Source organism: Prionailurus viverrinus, chromosome D1 (genome assembly GCF_022837055.1).
Source record: "Prionailurus viverrinus isolate Anna chromosome D1, UM_Priviv_1.0, whole genome shotgun sequence".
Taxonomy (NCBI): domain Eukaryota; kingdom Metazoa; phylum Chordata; class Mammalia; order Carnivora; family Felidae; genus Prionailurus; species Prionailurus viverrinus.
In genome coordinates this window covers 45,837,061-45,857,752 of record NC_062570.1, presented here as the reverse complement: position 1 = coordinate 45,857,752, position 20,692 = coordinate 45,837,061, and the positions used below count along the sequence as shown (strand labels likewise).

The window sequence follows — 20,692 nt, the reverse complement described above, 5'->3', positions numbered from 1 at the left end:
TATACTTAAAATCAATCTTTAAAAGTTATGAAAAAAAGTTTTGATCAGGATTTATATGTAGTTTAAGCAAATAGTGTGCTGCGAAGCTAATGGAAAAAGAGTGGTATTCTTCTTCACCTCTTCTCATGCCTGATTTTCACGACCCAGAGGCAACCACATGCAAACTTTTATTTATTTCTTCTGTTGTTTACTTCCTTAAATCTAAATGATCTTGTATCTACTTATATTACCCTGATCTCACTGATTTTGCAACATTTTACCTAATAATAACCTTTGCAAATATATATATTTTAATGATCATGTGCACTTTCCTTTCTTTTGTCCTCCAGGTTTTCATCCCTCCTACCCTTTGGATTTCTTTAGATATTCATTCAGTTTTTAAATTTAGAATTGGTTCATTTTTGGGGTTCCTAATTCTTAAAATGTGTGTTTTGTAGAACATCCTTTGAGTTATATTTTCTATTATTGAAGGTTGGAAATGCCTTTCTCTTATGCCAGGTTAAAAATTAGAAACACATGTTGAGCAGATGCATTTGCATCCTCTCGTTTTTTCAACCTTAGTCCCATGAAACCTTTTTCTCGGCCTCGCTGGCTATCTTGTTTGTCTTTGCACATGCCAAGCATAATCTTACCTATTGGCCTTTGTATTTCTTGCCCCCTTGTACTGGAATACTTTCTCATGGACTGAATGAGAAATTCATGTCAAACCCCTACCCCTCGGTGTCATGGTATCAGGAGGTGGGGTAAATCAGATTAGATGAGGAGCACTCATGGTGGAATCAGGGCACTTATAAGAGTAGAGAAAGAACTTGCTTCTGTTTGTTTCCAGCCATCCAGGAACCAGGAAGCAAGTCCCTGCTAGACACTGAATCCTCCCTTATTTTTCTTCTAAGAGTTTTATAATTTTAGCTCTTATATTTAGGTCTTCGATCCCTTTTGAGTTAATTTTTGTATGTGGCATAAGGCAAAGGTGCAAATTCATTCTTTTGCATGTGGATATTAAAAAGATTGTCCTTTCCCCCACTGAATGATTTTGGTAGGCCATGTATGCAGGGGTTTTATTTTTGAGCTCTCTGTTCTATTTCATTGACCTGTTTGTCTACGACTGTACCACACTGTTTGATTACTGTAGCTTTGAAATAAGTTTTGAAATCAGGAAGTTTGAGTTCTCACTTTGTTCCTCTTTTTCAAGATTGTTTGGGGGTATTTGGAGACTCTTGGGTTCTGTATCAATTATAGGATGGATTTTTTTTTATATTTCTGTAAAACGGTCATTGGGATTTTGGTAGGACTCACACTGATTCTATAGATCATTTTTGGTGGTATCGACATCTTAACATTTGTCTTCCAGTTCATGAACACAGGATGTCTTTCCATTTACTTATGGTTCTTTCATCTCTTTTAGCAGTGTTTTGTAGTTTTCAGTGAACAAGTCTTTTGCCTCTTTGGAACTGTTAATTTCATTTTAGGATTATTCATTGTTAGTGTATAAAAAGCAATCACTCTTTTTTGGTATTATTTTATGTGTGGAATCACTGAATTATTTCATCTTCTGTCAGTATTTCAGTAGCAGTGAAGTGATTTCAGCTGAACTTAAATGGAATGAAAAATAGAATAAATGATAATTTCTGAATTGAATTCAAGTGCTAGCTTATTACTTAATCTTTTTAATCAAACTAAGGTTTAAACTGATCTAAGTGTACTAATTTGAAACCATATAGATATGGGTGAATACTATCAGATCAAAATAACCTTTGAAACAATTTCACTTGAGTTCTTGATAACATTAAAACATTCTGAAAATGATATTTCTGAAGTAGAATGTAGATCACGTACCTCTTATTGTGCTGTATTGATGCTCCTCTAGAAGTTGCTGGAAATGTAATAGTAATGAATGTTTTCTTCAGTTTTGGGGTGGGAGTACAGAATATAAATGATATATTTTTGCTTTTTTTTTTTTTTTTTTTAAATTCACAGGCCACAGAAACACTATTTAGAATGGGAGTAGCAAGAGGAACCATCACAACGTTAAGAAATGGAGAAGTAAGATGAGAATTTTGACATAAATATTATTTCTCATTCCTTAGTCTGCCATTTTTAAAATATAAAATGTGAATTCTGTGATAATTTATGTAACAAATTGAGAAATACTTGGTGAGTGAATCTTACCTACAAATCTGTTCTAGTTCAGTCATATTGGAACCAGACCTTAGGTTGAAAACAAAATGCTAAGTCTTTTAATCTTTGGTTGCCGATTGCTTTTACTGTTAAAAGAAAATGATATTTTATGTAATAGTAAGTTTTACAAATATATATATTTTTAATGAAAATAATCCTGTGCTTTTTCCTTTCTTTTTATCCTATGTCCTACAGATCTGATACTTCTTTCTTAGGATAAAATAATTTGTAATGTTGACATTTATCACACAGAGAACGAGAGAGACAAGAGACAAAAGGTGTGGTGGGGGGACAGAAACGAATTTAGTCTGTTTTATAGTTGAGGCTCAATTAAGGAACAGATTCTAAGTTTTGACTTTTCTAAATGTTTCTACCAATTCTTAAAAAAAAAAAATGCTACCACTGGAAATAAATTTTCATTCCAGAATGATTATCAGCCTAATTACCACTCTGTCTGCCTTTTCTTAATTCACTTTCTCACTAAGACATGCTTAAGTTGATGTAGAATATGACATCACATTGCCATATTCCTTTTTCTATTCTACTAGCAAATACTTAAGGATAAAATATAGTGTTCCTCATTCTAGAATTAAGTTCTTTTATTTAATATTTATAATTCAGTAACCTAAGTATTTAATAGTAGAAGTGACAATATCTGAGGAGTTAACTGAAATTGTGTTATTGTATGATTATAAATTTTGCCAGTCAATATATCTTCTTGTTAGGCAAAAATGTACAATCATTTGGAAATGATATACTCTTAAGTGTTGAATTGTATCTTGGCAAGGCACTTCGGTATTAACTTGTAGTATATATTTTGTCAATGAAAAAGACTTAACTGATCCCTTTGTATTCTCAACTATAGTATGTGGTACCATTTTGAGAAAAAAACCCACTAATAAAGTCAGACATATTTATCTGCCTAGAATATATCAAAATAAATTTCATATTTTAGTAAATACTATGTATTTTCTCTTGGGCGGTGGCAATTAATTTTTAAATTTTATCTTCTGTTAAAGGAAGTTAGGGGAAATGAATGCGAGACAGTTTTAAAAGTAATCTTTTGAGCATATCGACACATATTGGATATGTACATATTTTACATAATGGAGAGGAAGTGGGTAAAGCAGCCCACTTTTGATCCATTTCTCCCCCAGTTATTAAGGAATTAGGGATTGCACAGGTTGCTAACTTTGTTAACAGGTATTAATGTTGGACAAAGTTTTTAAGCACTGACTTTCAGTTTCTAAAATGAAGTTAAAACTGTTAAGATGCACATTGTTTTCTTTTACATTTTAGGATCTCTGAAAATGGTATGTGCCTTCTAATCTGTGATATCTCATAGTTACCATATAGTATTTTTCATGTTTTAATATGTCTTAAATTTTGAGGTTTCTTATAAGTCTCTGATATGTTGGTGTTGATAACAAATGATAATATTTTGTAGTTTAAAAAAATACAGTGATGTAGTAAGTATTCAGTAAATGGTATTTAGAATAGGCTAAAATTAATTTTAATTTAATTATTTGACTTGGAAAATAGAGAATTAAGACAAAATCCAAAGATATTAAATATGCGTATATACAGTTAGCATAGATTTTTGGAGATGCTGGGCTAAGTGTTATGGAAATGGATAATATAGCATGATTCTGGCCTTTAGAAGTGCTTACTCTCTGGTTGAGAAAATAATTGCTTCAATACCTGGGGAAAAAAATCTGGTAGGGAGTAAAAAATACTTAGTTTATGTTGAGTCTGGAAGTAACTAGAGTCCAGATTCCATTTGGAATGTGCTAAATTTTAGTTAGTATCAAGGCAATAATAGAGAATTTGTTTGGGAGAAGGAGAAAACCTAAAAGGCTAACAATTTAATGGGTTATTTAAAGAGAAGCTGAAATCACCATATTTATCATATTGGAAACTTTATGATATGCTAAGGGAGGAGAGGGGTCAGCAGCTTACTTATTCTAGGGCATTTACAAAATTGTTCTAGCCCATTGCTGTGAAAATTTCTGTTAAACAGTAGATTAAGAAGTAACCCCGTGACAATGCTATCAGGTAGCAAGAATAAAGACTGATATATCCGAATTACAAAAATAAGTAAGCTGTTATCTGGTTGCATGATGACATTGAACTTTTCTTGTCTGCCCTTCCCTGTGTTCTAAGTCTAAGCCTACACATTTTGTCTAGTTATTGGGAATTTCTACTTGGATGTTTTAAGAACTGTTGAGTACAGAAAACATGGTTTCTCTCTCAGAAAATAAGAAGGTAGGGGCACCTGGGTGGCTCGGTTGGTTAAGTGTTCAACTTTGGCTCAGGTCATGATCTTGTGATCTGTGAGTTCAAGCCCCACATTGGGCTCTGTGCTGACAGCTCAGAGCCTGGAGCCTGCTTTAGATATTGATCCTCTCTCTCTATCTGCCCCTCCTCTGCTCATGCTCTGTCTGTCTGTCTCTCTCTCTCAAAAATAAATAAACATTAAAAAAAAATAAGGTAGTTTTTGAAGGAGTTTGAAACTGACTTTATAATATGTTATAATGCATCATTGGAGGATTTAAGCAAAGGAGTGACACATTATATTTTTAATTCTTCATCCCCACTCTGCAAAGGGGAAGTTATTCTCATTTTATAGATAAAATGAGGCTCAGAGAGTTTAGACATTAGTCTGTGATCAAACAGCTAGGAAATGGGAGAGAGACAATTTGAACCCCTGTCTGACTCTAATTCCCATTCATTCCCATCATACAATATAATCTCCTTCAATGTAATTCACTTAGTTAGACTAGAGTTTTCTGTTTATTCAATTATCCTATATTTTGACAATTAAAAAAGGGCACAGTAGCTAAGACCTCTGAGATTATTGTAATCAGCAATGATTTTTTATGCATTCTGATTATCCCTGTCCCCTTTTCATATGTATAAAGAAATATGTCACTTAAAATGAATGGAAAAAGTACCCTTCACAGTTCTATTTTGTCACTAAATGTCTAACCATGTTGATATGTTCTTTGTACAGTCCTATATGTGGGCTAGATTTTTGTATCTTTATTAAATTACATAGGCAAGGAAGCAGACAGTTTTTCTGGGTAGAATTTTTTTTTCTTTTCACATTTTTATTTTAATTCGAGTAAGTTAACATATAGTGCAATTTTGGCTTCAGGAGTGGAAATCCAGAATTTATCACTTACCTGCAACACCCAGTGCTCATGCTAACAAGTGCCCTCCTTAATATCCATCACCCATCTAGCCCATTCCCCATGCACATCCCTCCATCAACCGTTTGTTCTCTGTTGTTAAGAACAGAGTTCTTAAATAAGAAATTCTTAAATTAAGAAAATAACAGTTATTTTCTTATGGTTTGTTCCCCCCACCTCTTTTATATCTACTTCCCATATGTTAATCTGTTTTGTTTCCTAAATTCCACATGAGCGCAATCTTACAATATTTGTCTTTCTCTGGCTGACATTTTGTTTAGCATAATACACTTTAGCTCCATCTACATTGTTGCAAATGGCAAGATTTTATTCCTTTTGATGGCTGAGTAATATTCCGTGGTGTATATGTATGTCTCTACATATGTATGTATATACACCACATCTTTATCATTCATCAGTGTATGGACACTTGGGTTCTTTCCATAGTTTGGCTATTGTTGATAATGCTGCTATAAACTTTGGGGTACATGTACCCCTTTGAATCCGTATTTTTGTATCCTTTGGGTAAATAGCTAGTAGTGCAATTGCTGGGTCATAGGGTAGTTCTATTTTTAACTTTTTGAGGAACCTTCACACTGTTTTCCAGAGTGGCTGCACCAGTTTGCATTCCCACCAACAGTGCAAGAGTGTTCTTCCCTCTCCGCATCCTTGCCAACACCTGTGGTTTCTTGTGTTGTTAATTTTAGCCATTCTGATAGGTGTGAGGTGGTATCTTCTTGTGGTTTTGATTTGTATTTCCCTGATGATGAGTGATGTTGAGCATCTTATCATGTTTCTGTTGGCCATCTGGATGTCTTCTTTGGAAAAATGTCTATTCATGTCTTCTGCCCATTTCTTCACTGGATTATTTGTTTTTTGGGTGTTGAGTTTAGTAAATTCTTTATAGATTTTGGATTCTAACCCCTTATCAGATCTGTCATTTGCAAATATCTTCTTCCATTTCTTAGGGTGCCTTTTAGTTTTGTTGATTGTTCCTTTGTTGTCCAGAAGCTTTTTGTCTTGATGAAGTCCCAGTAGTTCATTTTCGCTTTTGTTTCCCTTGCCTCTGGCGATGTGTCTAATAAGAAGTTGTTGTGGCTGGGTTTAAAGAGGTTGCTACCTCTGTTCTCCTTTAGGATTTTGATGGTTTCCTGTCTCACATTTAGGTCTTTCATCCATTTTGAATTTATTCTTGCGTATGGTGTAAGAAAGTGGTCCAGTTTCATTTTTCTGCATGTTTCTGTCCAGTTTTCCCAACACTGTTTGTTGAAGAGACTGTCTTTTTCCCATTGATTATTCTTTCCTGCTGTGTTGAAGATTAGTTGACCACATAGTTGTGGGTTGGGTAGAATTGTTTTAAATTTGTTTCTTTATTGGTGGGGCTTATTTATGAAATTTACCATTATCGCAGTTATTGAATGTGCTGGGCTCAAAAATTACACTTTTGTGATTTCTTTAGGAAAGATGTGATTCTATGTTCAGTCTTCCAGGTGTTTATGTATAGTGTAAAACAACCCTTTTGTTGAAAGATAGAATAATTCTTTTAAATTTATGTATTAAAAATATCTACTGTTTTTTTTATATAATTTAAGATCTGAGTAAGTCAGAAAGTGGGTTTTTTTCATTAGATTATTCTTAATTCAAAGTTTTGAGAGAGAACAAATTTTAGAAATTCTTTACTTTGGGAAGGTAGGATTGCAAGCTCCAGGTCTTAATTTAATCCTTTACCTTCTATTTATCAGCTCATCCTATCCAGTTCTTACTAAGATATCCCTGGGAGTGTAGAATAAAGAAGTTAAATGACTTTTTATAGCCAGTGAGTTTACTTATCTTTTTAGCTCTATTAATTTTTATTAAAATTTTTTTTACATTTATTTATTTTTGAGAGAGAGAGAGAGATAGTGTGTGTGTGTGTGTGTGTGTGTGTGTGTGTGTGTGTGTGTGTGTGCTGGGGAGGGGCAGAGAGAAAGGGAGACACAGAATCCAAAGCAGCTCTAGGCTCCAACCCATGAACCGTGAGATCATGACCTGAGCCGAAGTCGGATGCTCAACCAACTGAGCCACCCAGGTGCCCTTGTAGCTCTGTTAATTTTTAAAAATTTTATGTATTTCTAAAATGTTAAATATGCATACTTATTTTCATTGTTTTGAAAAAGTTTAATTTTTCATATCTATGTCTTTAGCATTACATTTGGAATTTTGGAGAGATGAATGGAAGGAGGAATAATCCTTTCCCATTTATTCACCAAGTATTTATGGAGCACCTTCTATATTTCTGGCATTGTTTTAAGTGCTTGTGATTTATGAGTGAGCAAATCAAACCAGTATCCTTGCCTTTGGGGAACTTACATTCTAGCCCACTAAAAACTTATGGAAGAAAATAAAAATATAGAAAGGAGCTAGAAAGTAATTACAATTACATACCTTTAAAAGAAATTATGAAGAAGTGTAAGGCTTAAGAGTACAAGTAATTTAACTAATAGAGGAAGAAACAAGTAATTAGAGTAAGGTTAAGTTAGTTTAGAAAATTTCTTAGGAAGCATATCTTCAGCTGGGCCTTATAGGAATTTATGAACATTGCTGAAGGAGAGGAGGTCAGAAGGCATTGTTAATTAGGAGAAAGTGTACAAATGGGCATAGTTGAGAGTTAAGGAGAGACATCTTGATGTAGAATTAAAAAGGAGGGGAGTAGGGTGTGGTGTTGAAGGGAAATAACATTTATTTAGTATCTGTTCTGGGCACTTAGTAATTATTCAGCTCATTTATATATCAAAACAACTTTCTATTTTAGATTCTTTTATCACAGTTCTTTCCAAAGGAGGTGTTTAAAATTCAAGAAAGTATAGCTGACCTTGGAACAACATAAGATTTGAACTGCACAGGTCCACTTATATATGGATTTTTTTAATTTTATAAATGCATTTTGTCTTTCTTATGATATTCTTAACATTTTCTTTTTTTCCTAGCTTACTTTATTATAGGAATACAATATATAAAACTTATAAAATAGGAAATATGTGTTAATTGACTGGTTAAGTTATCTTAAGGCGTGCAATCAACTGTATATTATTAGTTGTTAAGTTTTTGGGGTGTCAAAAGTTATACGCAGATTTTTTACTGGGTAGGGTTTGGTGCCCCTAACCTCCACATTGTTCAAGGGTCAACTGTAGTTTTTTTTTTTTTTTTTTGTTTTTGTTTTTTTTGAATTTATGTTTCCCTGATAACTTACCATACGAATGCTCACTTACATTGATTAAGCTTATGAATCAAGAATTAATACTTTATCTCCTTCCCAAATGGAATAGCCAGTTTTGTGTGCTGGAAAGAGCACTCGTCTGCATGCTAGTCGTGGGTTCTCTTTCTGGCTGTACTATCTATGTGTTCTTGGGCAGTTTACTTCACTTCTTACAACTTCAGATTCATACTTTAGAAAATGAATTGATTAGTTGATCTTTAAGATCCTATACAGCTGTAACATTTTCTACTGCTAGGCAGCTTTGTATATCCCCCTTCCCCTTTTTTAAAAAAGTCGTTCTTGGCCTTTACCGTACATGAGAATTGCCTTTGGAGCTCTATAAAATTTAGGTGCATGGACTCCATCCCCAAAGACTTTGTCTCTTGGGTCTAGCTTATGGCTCCAGTGTCTATATTTATATAGATTTACTCATCTAGTATAGAACTACTAATCTATCATACAGAATTACTAAAATCTACTGATTTTAATGCCTAGCCACTTCTGTAAACTATTTTAAAGAAGTATTCTTCTTTTCTTTTATTAAAAATATTTTTTTTTAACGTTTATTCATTTTTGGGAGATAGAGACAGAGTGTGAGGGGGGAGGGGTAGAGAGAGGGAGACACAGAATCCTGAGCAGGCTTCAGGCTCTGAGCTGTCAGCACAGGGCCCGATGCGGGGCTCGAACCCACGAACTGTGAGACCATGACCTGAGCTGAAGTCAGACGCTTACCCAACTGAGCCACCCAGGCGCCCCAATAAATATTTTTCATTGTTCTTTCTTCTTTGAACTCAAGGAACACACAGTTTGAGTAAGGCAAAACAGATGAAGACATAGCACGGGGTTTGAAATGTATTTAAAGATTTTTGTATATAAAGTAGAACACAGCAGCATGGATTGCTATTTTGGAAAGATGGATAGGGGATTTGACTCAGTATCTACTTTTGTTTTATATTGCTGTATTCTACATGCTTTATAAGAATGGAAATCTTTTTTGCCTTTCAGGAACAAAATGCCCTACATAAGTAATACAGAATATTTTGTTGTAGTGTAATTGCTGCAGTAAGAGTAGGAGCTCTTTGTTATGGATTTCTGTTTCTTCAGATTTAGCATCTGCCTGGCATATAATAAGGATCTTAGTATAGTTCTGATGAACAAGTAATAGAGTTATTTAGAAAGAATATCTGTGATAAATACCACTTTGATTTAATCAGCTCTCAGTTTAAGATAAATGTAACCATAAATATAGATTTTATATGTGTAGTAAATACTAGGGTTATATTATTTCAAAATCATGAAATTGTGATATTAGTGATAAATTTTTTGACATTTTTTCATGAGTGAAAGACTATTTGAAGAGACTGAAATTTACATATTCAATATTCAATCTTGTTCACAAAGTTAATCGAGTATTTAAGATATTAAGATATACTTCCAACATTGTTAAAACTGTTAAAAATTATATTCAATTTAGTTTACTTTTTAAGTGTTTTTTCTTCTTTGTGAATGAGAATTCTTTATATAAAGAAACCTGGATATAAGCTTTCATATATTTATATTTTTAAAATTGCATTTAGTTTTCTTAGTTAAATATTTTATTTATCTGTTTATTTTTACTCTTCTGTTTTAATACCACCTCAGGAAATATGTAAAGTGTTAGTATTTCAAATACTGAGATCTTAGTGGCTTGGTGTCTAGTGAATGCCGGGGCCTAGTGGCTGGTAAACTCTGATCAAATGAGGAAATACTATTGAGAGCATCTTAAAGATCTGAGGCATGGCACTGGAGTCAGATCTAGTGTCCCTTCCCTTCCTTTCTCTCCCTAAATATTGAGTTCCAGGGACTATACTAGGTGCTAGGTTTTAATGGTAAATAAAACTAGTATGGGTTCTTCTCTCAGGAAGCTTTATATATATAGTTTAGTAGCTGAATCCACAACCTGCCACTTATGACATTGCTACTCAGTGTCTTGTTCTGTAAATAGGAATAAATGCATCCAGTTCATGCATTACTTTGTGAGAAGCAAATTAGATAACATGTATAAAGCAGTTAGCACAATGTCTGGCCCAAAGGAAGCCTATTAAAATTTAGTCTATACTAAATTATAACTTTTTTATTTAATTAAATATGATTAAGTATATTCTGTATTTGAGTATATGGAAATCTCTGGATTGTGGTTATTTGTAACAGTGTGTGAACTGAGAGTTGGTAATGAAAGACAGACTTTAAATATTTTGGTCAGCATATTTGTCAGTGCCCTCTGCTGTCTAATGCCGATAGCTCAGTTATATAAAGAATATATTTAGTTATGGACTTGACGTCTCCTACTCAACCAAATTCTATGGAGCATGATTTTGTTTACATACATAGAATAAAACATAGCAGGAGTTAGTGCAATGGCAGAAAAACTGAAATGTACAAATAAACATAAGAATTCTATTAGAAAAACAGGGTGAAATCATTGAATAGTAGAAACTTAGTTCTGATAATTCCAAGTCTTAGTGGGACAAAAGTCCCCCTGTGAATGGTGAGACACTGACCTTCCAGAAGTGCAGCCTAAGGCTCAGTGATCCTGTCAAGTAAAATTGGGTTATCTCTTCTGCAAGAAGGCCTCTGATTTATGTATTGTATTTTAACAGGAAGAAAATGTTAAGATGCTTTATACATGTCCATTGCCATTTAAAATATACTCTTTGTTAACTTGATTAGCTCCCTCCCATATCATGTAAGGGAAAAATTGAAAAAAAAAAAAAAAAAAAAAAAAAAAAAGGAAATCTGACCATTCTAGAATGTTCCTGAATAACTCTTTCAAGTCTCTTTTGTTTTTTGTTCCCCACCCCCCCCCCCCCCGGGAGTGATTTCCAAATTGTATGCTTATTGACAAGCTATATAAATAATCTATTGGAATTTAACCTAGAAAAGTTATTATAATGTTTCTTCCTTTCAGGCAACAGATAGAATATAGCTAAAAAACAAAAACAAAAGGAAACAAAAAACATATGGGGAAAATGCATAGTATCCAGAGAAGGAGAGAAGGAATAAATATGGAAGATGATCTAGAGAGAAAGGTTAGGGCCCAAAGAGGATTTATAACAAGTAAGCTAATGCAGGGAAATCCCAAAGCTTTCTTTAATGAGATGGGAAGAAATGAGTTTTGATTGCAGAACAGAAAGTTGGAGATAACTGAAGCCACTGGTCATTACTTTAGGTTGATGAAACATTCAGAGGCTTCAGAGAGGTTGTGGGATTGCTATCTTGCTCATTTTAAAAAGGTTTATTTCCTAATAGCCATCAATCTGGGTGCTTTAGATATTGAACTGCCAGAGGCAGAAGACTGGTTTACATAGCATCTTGGTAATATATGTATGTGTATATATAGATACATATTTTTTTTCATTCTGGGTTTTTTTTTCAGTTTTATAATTCCATGAATCAAAACAGCATGCTATGTTTTCGCAAGTGCTCAGAAAATTTAGAATCCATGCCAGAATTACATTGATCTTCAGAACTTGTATTTTATTCTTGCTGGAAAATTTTGTCCTTGTCACTAAATCTGCTTCAAGTGGCTCATCATGTTATATGCTGTGACATTATTTCATACTCCTGTTGAACAGAGTTTATTTGGAAAATTCTGGTGCAGACAAAGAAGGCCAGGGGCTAAGCTGAGTTTTTAAAAATATCAGATCACAATATTTAAGCTTGGTGGCCTTGTCTATACCAATTCTGTATGTGCCTTTCTATACCGAGGTAATTATCTATTGAAGTGCCCTTATTTTCTTCATAATAGAAACTCTGCTTTTGATTTAAATACAAAAATAAATGTGCCATAATTTTGTCCTTAACCAAAACAAACAATATCTGGACAATGTCTGGCTAAGTATGGAATACTTAGGTTTTATTTTTCAAAAATTGGAAGGATTCTTAAGATAACATCAGTTTGTTTTGATCCTAATAGGAAGAGCTTTAGGCCAGGAAAGCAATTATTTCCACATGGGTAAAGCCAGCTCCAGCTACTTCCCCTTCACCAACCCACTGAACTTAAACTTGCCTATCTTGGTTATATAGCTAAATGTGGTTGAATATATTAGAAAATGCAGGCTCTATTATAAAAATAGTCTTTAGATATACAGAAATTTTTTTTTGTACAAAGCATACCAAAGGAATTTTGTATAAAATGTTGGGATGAGTCCACCAACAAGTAATTTAAACTTTTTGAATTGCCAAAGAAATTTAATTTATACACACATATATGTATAATATATTTCTTACTATTTTGTTTGCACATCTTTTTTCTTTCTTTGTTGATTCTTGGCTGTATTGTCAATAGGTGAATTTGCTGTGTCGTGACAAGTATTGTTTGTGATGACTAGTAGGGATGTGGCATATCAGAAAAGAAAAGGTTGTGGTCTTTCTGGTGATCAACTCTGGTCCTAAATCTATCATTGTGAATCACCTCATTAACATAAGAGACACTCCTATCATTCTGGAAATTCTAAGGATGTTTGAAGTTGTGTACCAGAAACTGGGAACAGAGACCAGATATATTCTTTATTATAGCATAGTCTATAGATTTGCTTTTTCTGAAAATTTCATATATATGGAATTATACAGTAGGCACTCTTTTTTGTCTGACTTCTTTCACGTAGTGTTTTTTTGAGGTTTATCCATATCAGGTTTTTCCTTTTTCATGACTGAATAGTATCCATTGTATGGATAATATTTGGCTTATCTATTAACTAGTTAATGAAGATTCGGATTACTTCCAGGTCTTGGCTTTTATAAATAATACTTCTTGCCGGGGTAGCTCAGTAGGTTGAACATCTGAGTAGGTTGAACGTTTCTGCTCAGGTCATGATCCCATGGTGAGCATGGAGCCTGCTTGAGATTCTTTTTCCCTCTGCCCCTCTCCCCTGCTTTTGCTGTCTCTCTCTAAAAATAAAACAAATTAAAAAAATTTACTTCTGTATTTGCCTAGAAGTCTTTGCTTGGTATATGTTTTTATGTCTTTTAGGTTGATACCTAAGATTGGAATTGCTAGGTCATCTGAGTAACTGTTTACGAAAAAGTGGCTTTGCCATTCTACATTCCCAGTGGCAGTGGACAAGGAGTCCAGTTTGTCAACATCTTTGCCAACATTTGGTATTACCAGTCTTTTTGATTATAGCCATTCTAGAAATATGTACTAGTATCTCATTATGGTTTTAATTTGCATTTCCCTAATGACTAATGATGTTGGGCATCTTTTTGTGTGCTTATTCATTTGTGTATCTTTGGTAAAATGTCTATTGGAATATTTTGCCCATTTCCTCATTGGGTTTGTTAATCATTGAATTGGAGCAGGTGACTTTTAAAAAATTCTGGATATAAATCTCATATTAAATACATGATGTAAAAAAATTTTTCCCCAGTCTGTGGTGTTTCTATTTTGTAAACAGTACTTTTTGAAAGTAAAAGTTTTAAATTTTGATGAAGGTTCAGTTTATTAATTGTTTTTTGTATTCTAGCTAAGAAATCTTTCCCTAATCCAGAGTTGCAAAGATTTTCTATGTTTTCTTCTAGAAGTTTTATATTTTTTGGTTTTATATTTATTATTATTATTGTTATTTTATTTTTTCAAGTTTACTTATTTTGAGAGAGAGGGAGAGAGTGTGTATGCACGTGGGGAAGGGGCAGGGAGTGATTGGAGAGAGAAAGAATCCCAAGCAGGATCTGTGCTGTCAGCGCAAAGCCTGACGTGGGGCTCAATCTTACAAACACTGAGATCATGACCTGTGCTGAAATCAAGAGCTGGACATTTAACTGACTGAGCTACCCAGACACCCCGGGTTTTACATTTAGATCTGTGATCCATTTTGAGTTGACTTTTGCATGTGGTGTGAGGCAGAGGTTCAGCTATTTATTTTGCTTATAGATACCCTGTTATTCCAGAATCATTTGTTGAAAAAACTCTCCTTTGCTTATTAAATTGCATGGACACCTTTGTCAAAATCAATTGACCATAAATGGTAGGGTTTATTTCTGGAAATTTTGTGATTCTCTTTCTGCTAAGTTGAAGGAAGTAGAGTCTGTCTTTGTCTGTCTCTCCCACTGATTACAACTAAAAACCCTGAACGGTATACATAAAGCAACTATCTGCAACCTTAAATGATAGCAGAAGATTGGAGAAAAGGGTCAAAACTGGAAGTGTGACTGATACCAGTGAAGTTTCCTGTTTCTTCCCACTCACCATCCTTTTTCTCCTTGTTTGCACTCCGGGGAATCTCCTATTCTTGATCTGTACAATGCGTACAGACAGAAAAAGCTCTAAGGGACCCCCTCTTCCTCTGTTTATGGTCAGAGAACTAGAAATGAGGGCTCCTGTATGAAGAAGACTGTAGAAAATCATAATTTTCTTATTATGTTTTGCATTTTGGTTTTATTCTCCTGGTAGGACTCCAAGAACTGTCCTCCAGCAACAGTGGTGGTAGTGATAGTCGCAGCTGTGCAGCCATTTAAAACTCAGATCTTTCCCTTTACCAGAGAAACTAGAAAAAGGGGTTCTTATAGTCCAAAGAGTGTGGGGAGAATATCTGTTATTTTTTGCTTTCTTCCTTTCTTGCAACTTCATCTCTGAGGCAGATGTAGTTGTAGTCCATGTGCAATGGTATGAGGGGGGTGGCAAAACACCAACATAGTCAGAAGATCAAGAAAAGGAGCTTAGGAGACAGAATGTGGGGAAAGTCATGGAGAGACAGGAGGTAGAGGAAAAGATGACCTAAATCTGTCTATGACATCTGAGACTCACCTCTGAGCAGAGCATGTATGTACTAACAATAAAGACTGAAAACTGAACTATACCATAGACCATTGCCCTTAGGTGGTGCATGTAGAGATATATTGAATACACTGAAGAAACTTGGGAGATTGAAAATTATATTGAAACCACAGCCCAGAGAAGGTGGGTTGGGACTCGTGGTTGGGACCTAGTTCGGATGATTGCCTTCAACAACATCGGCAAAAACAGCAGCAACAGCAACAACCACAAACAATAATTATCTGGAGGACCAAGAATCTTTAACGTGATCAGGAATGTCATAATACAAGTCTCTAGGACTTGTATCCAAAAGTATTTGGCATGCCAAGAACCAAGGAAATCATAATCAATTGTAGGGAAGACAGCAATCAACAGATGCCAGTGTTGAGATGACATTGATGTTGGAATTATGAAAAAGTTTTCAAAACAACTGGTACAACCCTGCAAACATTGTTGATATAAATAGCAAGATTGAAGTTCCCGGCAAAGAAAAAGAAACCACAGGAAGAACCAAATTGAAATTTTAGGACAGAAAATTAAAATAACTCAAATATTATTATTAAATATAAAAATAACTAAACATGCATTAGTTGAGTTCAACAATAGAGAAGACAAAGGAAAGAACAGTGAAGTTGAAGAAAGCTCAATAATAATTATGCAATCTACACGATAATCAGAAAAAGAGAACAATGAGCAGAGCTTAAGGACTAGTAAAGATCTAATATTTGTGTCAAAAGTGTCCCAGAGGAAATGCAAAGAGATATGTGCAGAAAAAATATTTGAAGAAATAATGGCTGAAAACTTCCAAATTTCTATGAAAGACAAATTTATATGTTCATAAATCTCAATGAACACCTAATAGGCTAAATATTATATGATTCCATTTATATAACATTCTGCAAAAGTCAAAACTTATAGGGATGGGAGAATGGATCCATGATTGTCAGAGATTGGAGATGGAGGAGAGGTTGATTACAAAAGGACAAAACAAGGGAATTTTTTGGTGTTGGAACTATTTTGGTATTGTGGTGCTGGTGGTAGGTGCAAGATTTTGTGTATTTGTCAAAACCAATGTAGTTATACAGTATAAAGTAAAATTTACTGTATGTAAATTAAAAAAGAAAAAAGTTAAGGCAACCAAAACATGTGTATTGGAAGAGAATGCCATTAAGAACACTCTGGTTCTGGGGCGCCTGGTTAGCTCAGTTGGTTAAGCATCAGACTTCAGCTCAGGTCGTGATCTCAGGATCTGCAGGTTTGAGCCACACCTCCAGCTTTTTGCTGACAGCTTAGAGCCTGGAGCCTGCTTCAGATTGGAGCCTGCTTCAGATTCTGTCTCCCTCTCTCTCTGCCCTTCCCCTGTTTGCACTCTGTCTCCCTCACTCTCTCAAAAATAAATAAACATGAAAAAAAATTAAAACAAAAAAGAATACTCTGGTTCTTACAATTTCTCCTGGACTGTTGAAGATTAAGGAGCAGAATTAAGGAGGCTTGTTCTACAGATTATTTTTTTCCTTTGGTTTCTTCCAGGATTTTTTCCTTATCTTTGATTTTCTGTAGTTTCAAAATGATATGCCTAGGTATAGTGTTTTTTTATTTTATTTTATTTTATTTTATTTTATTTTATTTTATTTTATTTTATATTTTATTATTTATTTATTTATTTATTTATACATACTTTTCCTACTTAGTATTTTTTTGAGCTTGCTGTACCTGTTGTTTGGTGTGTTACATTAATTTAGGAAATTTTCAGTCAGTTTCGAATATTTCTTCTGTGCCTTTTTTTTCTACTCCTTTTGTTTATTCCCATTACATATATGTTACACCTTTTTAGTTGCCTGCAGTCCTTGGATATTTTGTTCTGCTCTTTTCAGTCTTTGTTCTCTTTGCTTTTCAGTTTTTGAGGTTTCTATTGTGTATCCTCAAGTTCAGAGATTCTTTCCTCAGCCATGTTCAGGCTACTAATAAGCCAATCAAAGGCATTCTTCATTTCTGTTACAGTGTTTCTTATCTCTAGCATTTGTTTTTGATTTTTTTCTCAAGATTCCTATCTCTCTGTATACATTGCCCATCTGTTTTTGCATGCTGTCTACTTTGTCCATTAGAGCCCTTAGCATATTAATCATTATTGTTTTAAATTCCTTGTCCGGTAATTCTGACATTTGTGCTGTGTCTGGTTCTCATGCCTGCTTTGTTGCTTCAGATTTGGTTTTTGCTTTCTAGTATGTTTTGTAATTTTTCTTGAAAGCTAGACATGATGTACTAGGTAAAAGGAACTGCTTAAATAAGACTTTTGTAATGTGATGATGAAGTGTGGGAGGATGTGAAGCATTCTGTAGTCATATACTTTCTTCTCAGTCTTTTAGTGAGACTGTGGTTTTGGACTGTGAACTTCAGAGATGTTTCTCAGGTTTTTTTCAACTCCCTTAGGTGGGACAGGATGGCTAACATGGGCTGGAGTTCTCTTCCCCTACATCGATTAGGCTCTGATAATACCCTAGCAACATAGGCTCTGAGGGTAGTCCTTGTTAAGAACAGAGTTTTATGGCTTATTTCAAAATGGTTTCTTTTCTCTTCCCTCTGCTTAGAAGCACTAGGGGATTTTTGTGTGATATTTACGGTGAGAACTCAGTCAAGCTTCTGCAGGTAAAACTCACCTAAGTGTGAGCCCCTCCCCGCCCATGACTGGGTTCTTCTGGAGTTTTTAACTCTCAGACTTGTTCACACTGAACCTCCAGCAATTTAGTCAATTATAGGTTTTCCTACCCCAGCGCTGGTTCCTGTGGTTTCTACTCCTGAGTCTCTGCTGAGGTAAGCCGTGACTCCCTGTATTTGCCAGTCTGTTTCTCCAGTGTTGGGGGCAGTGGTTTGCCCTGTGTCCTCACCTCTTACAGATCCAAGAAGAGTTGTTGGTTTTTCAGTTTGTTGAACAGCTTCTTACTTGTTAAGATGGAATTGTGACTTCCAAGTTCCTTCCATGTGGAACTGTAAATTGGAAGTCCCTCAGATTCTTTAAGGAGAATTGAATCCTTGCAGTCATGATTTCTATATGATGTTGAAATACTCAATTTCTTTTGAACGAAGGTTCCATTTTTTTTTTAAAGACAGGATTGGTAACATGGAATGTATTTGAAATGGGAGAAGTAAGACTTAGTATTTAATAAAGGCTCAGAAAGAAGTTAAAAATATTTACCAAAAATAAAAATTCAGAACAGAATTTTGAATATGTACTGATATGTAACAGTATTAAAATGAAGTTTTTGTTTATTGTTTTTCCAGGCTTTCCAAGTTTATGTGCCAAAATGAAACTTACATATGTTTTGTATTTCTTGTTAATAGTAGTAGTATACAGTGTACATTTTGTGACCTACAGACTTTCTTTCTTTTTAAAAAATTCTGTATTAAAATTAGTAGGAAGATAAACCAAAGTGCTTTCTGTATGTGCTTGAGTAACAGTTCTTGTTCACTGCTCACACTTGTGATATTGGGTACAGGGTTGTTCGTGATGAAATTGAAAACAAGGTGGATTAAGTGGAGGTCTACAGACTCAAATAAGAATTCTCAGATAGTGACGTTTTAGCACCAGATCTTATTGCTTTCACAGCTATCTCACAGTGTTATCTTGTGTTTTAAAAATGTAGATTCTGCTTTCTTAAAAGCTGTTTTTAGTTTTGGCTTGTATGGGTTTTGTCAAAGCAATTTTGACAGTATTATTATTAATTATTTTAACCATTGTGTTGTACTTTCACCCAAATGTTAAGTAGATGAAAACCCTTGAAGAGAAAGTCAAGTTATATACTAGGTAAACAGTCTTTTCTGTAGTTTTCTTAAACATGTTTTATTACTAAGGTACAAATATAAGTTAACATTTTAAACAAATGAAATATACCCAACGTGGTGAGACCTGTTGCTCCCAAAGAATTATGGTTAAACCATATGAAGGTATTTTCCTTTTCTGGTGTTGCCTAGGCTGTGCAACATGGGAGGCAAAAACCTGGGTATTGCAGCCTATGACCACCTCTTCTATCACCACTACTGCTGATGAGAAAAGGAATCAAGGTGTTTCCTTACCTCAACACTAAAAAGCAGATGGTGATATCTAGCTGTACCATGCCAAAAGAGAATGGAAGATTCAAAAGCAGGTAAATATTTGTTGAAAACAAACTGTGTGCCTTTTCCTATTTCTTCCACTTTTTATATTCAGATCTTACTCATTCTTCAAGTGAGACTCATCTCAATTGTTACCTCCTCTGTGATTTCCCCAGCTGGAAGTCATTTTTCCTTTCTCTGAAATATCACAGCACAGTATTTGTATCTATATAAGCTTTCAGTATTTCCTGCATTTACGTTTGTTAGTTACTTGCCTTATGTTTCCTGCTAGATTTAAGCTCTTCAAGGATGGTTTTTGATCTCATTTTCCTTTGTATTCTATATAACAGTTAGTATAGCATTCTGGTTCACTGCTTAGACTTGTGACTGGGTGGAAGGTTGTTCAATATGGCCTGTAGTAATTGCATACCTGTTGTGATAAAATGATTAAAATGATAGTACCTTTATCGGGGTACTATGAATTGTAGATGATGAGAAATATTTGTGTGCAGAAATGTAAATTTCCTTAAATCTCCTAGGGCTCCTTAAATATCCACACCTAGGGCTGCAGCAGATACAAGTTTGATTTGCCTGTTTTTCTGGTGTTGTATTATCAAAATGATGGATTTTAACATGAATGTGATGGGAATTTGTGAAGGTACTTTGCATCACTTTCTGCTTACTGATTATTTACCTAATGAAGATCAGATTTCTTTAGAAAATATTTCTTCTTTAGAAAATTACGTTTTTAAACTGCGTTCTAGATATAGGGAAATGTAATGATGAGACATGGCCCCTGCTTTCATGGCCCATGCTTCCATGCATCTCATTTTAAAAAGTATTGTTTCATACAGGTTTCTTTTAATTTATCTCTTGAATATTTAGTGTTAAGTATTTTAAATGTGATTTTTTTTCTAGTTTTATTTCTTATAGAATGTAAGTAAAATTAATATTTGATTTTACTATGGTATTTGATGGAAATTTTTTCCATCACATTCACGTGACTTACCAGGGTTTAAATCCTTTTAATTCTAATAGTTCTATAGAGTTGAGGTTAAGGAAGGGCAAGGAAAGAAGGCTATTGCTTGAAGCTAAAAGCTCTATTGTATTTGAATTGTAGCTGTCTAAATGACGGATGTTCCTATTCAATTGGCATGGTTCAATAATCATCAAAATTTTGTTTCTTTCCTCTATAGTCTATAGTAA

The 20,692-nt window shown here is 34.3% G+C and overlaps 1 protein-coding gene across 5 annotated transcripts in view; it reads left to right on the top strand.

Annotated features, from left to right (window-relative positions):
• The window catches only part of TMEM135 (transmembrane protein 135), a 449,569-nt gene that overhangs the window by 166,959 nt on the left and 261,918 nt on the right, over nt 1-20,692 (top strand). For 4 of the 5 annotated variants that reach the window (XR_007156343.1, XM_047878352.1, XM_047878354.1 and 1 more), the window contains one exon: nt 1,978-2,043. The exons of the other annotated variant lie outside the window; for it this stretch is intronic. Coding sequence is in view for 3 of the 4 variants with exons in the window: in XM_047878352.1 (XP_047734308.1) it covers nt 1,978-2,043 (66 nt within the window). In the remaining variant the exon portion in view is untranslated. The remainder of the gene's footprint in view (nt 1-1,977; nt 2,044-20,692) is intronic. 5 annotated transcript variants of the gene reach the window in all.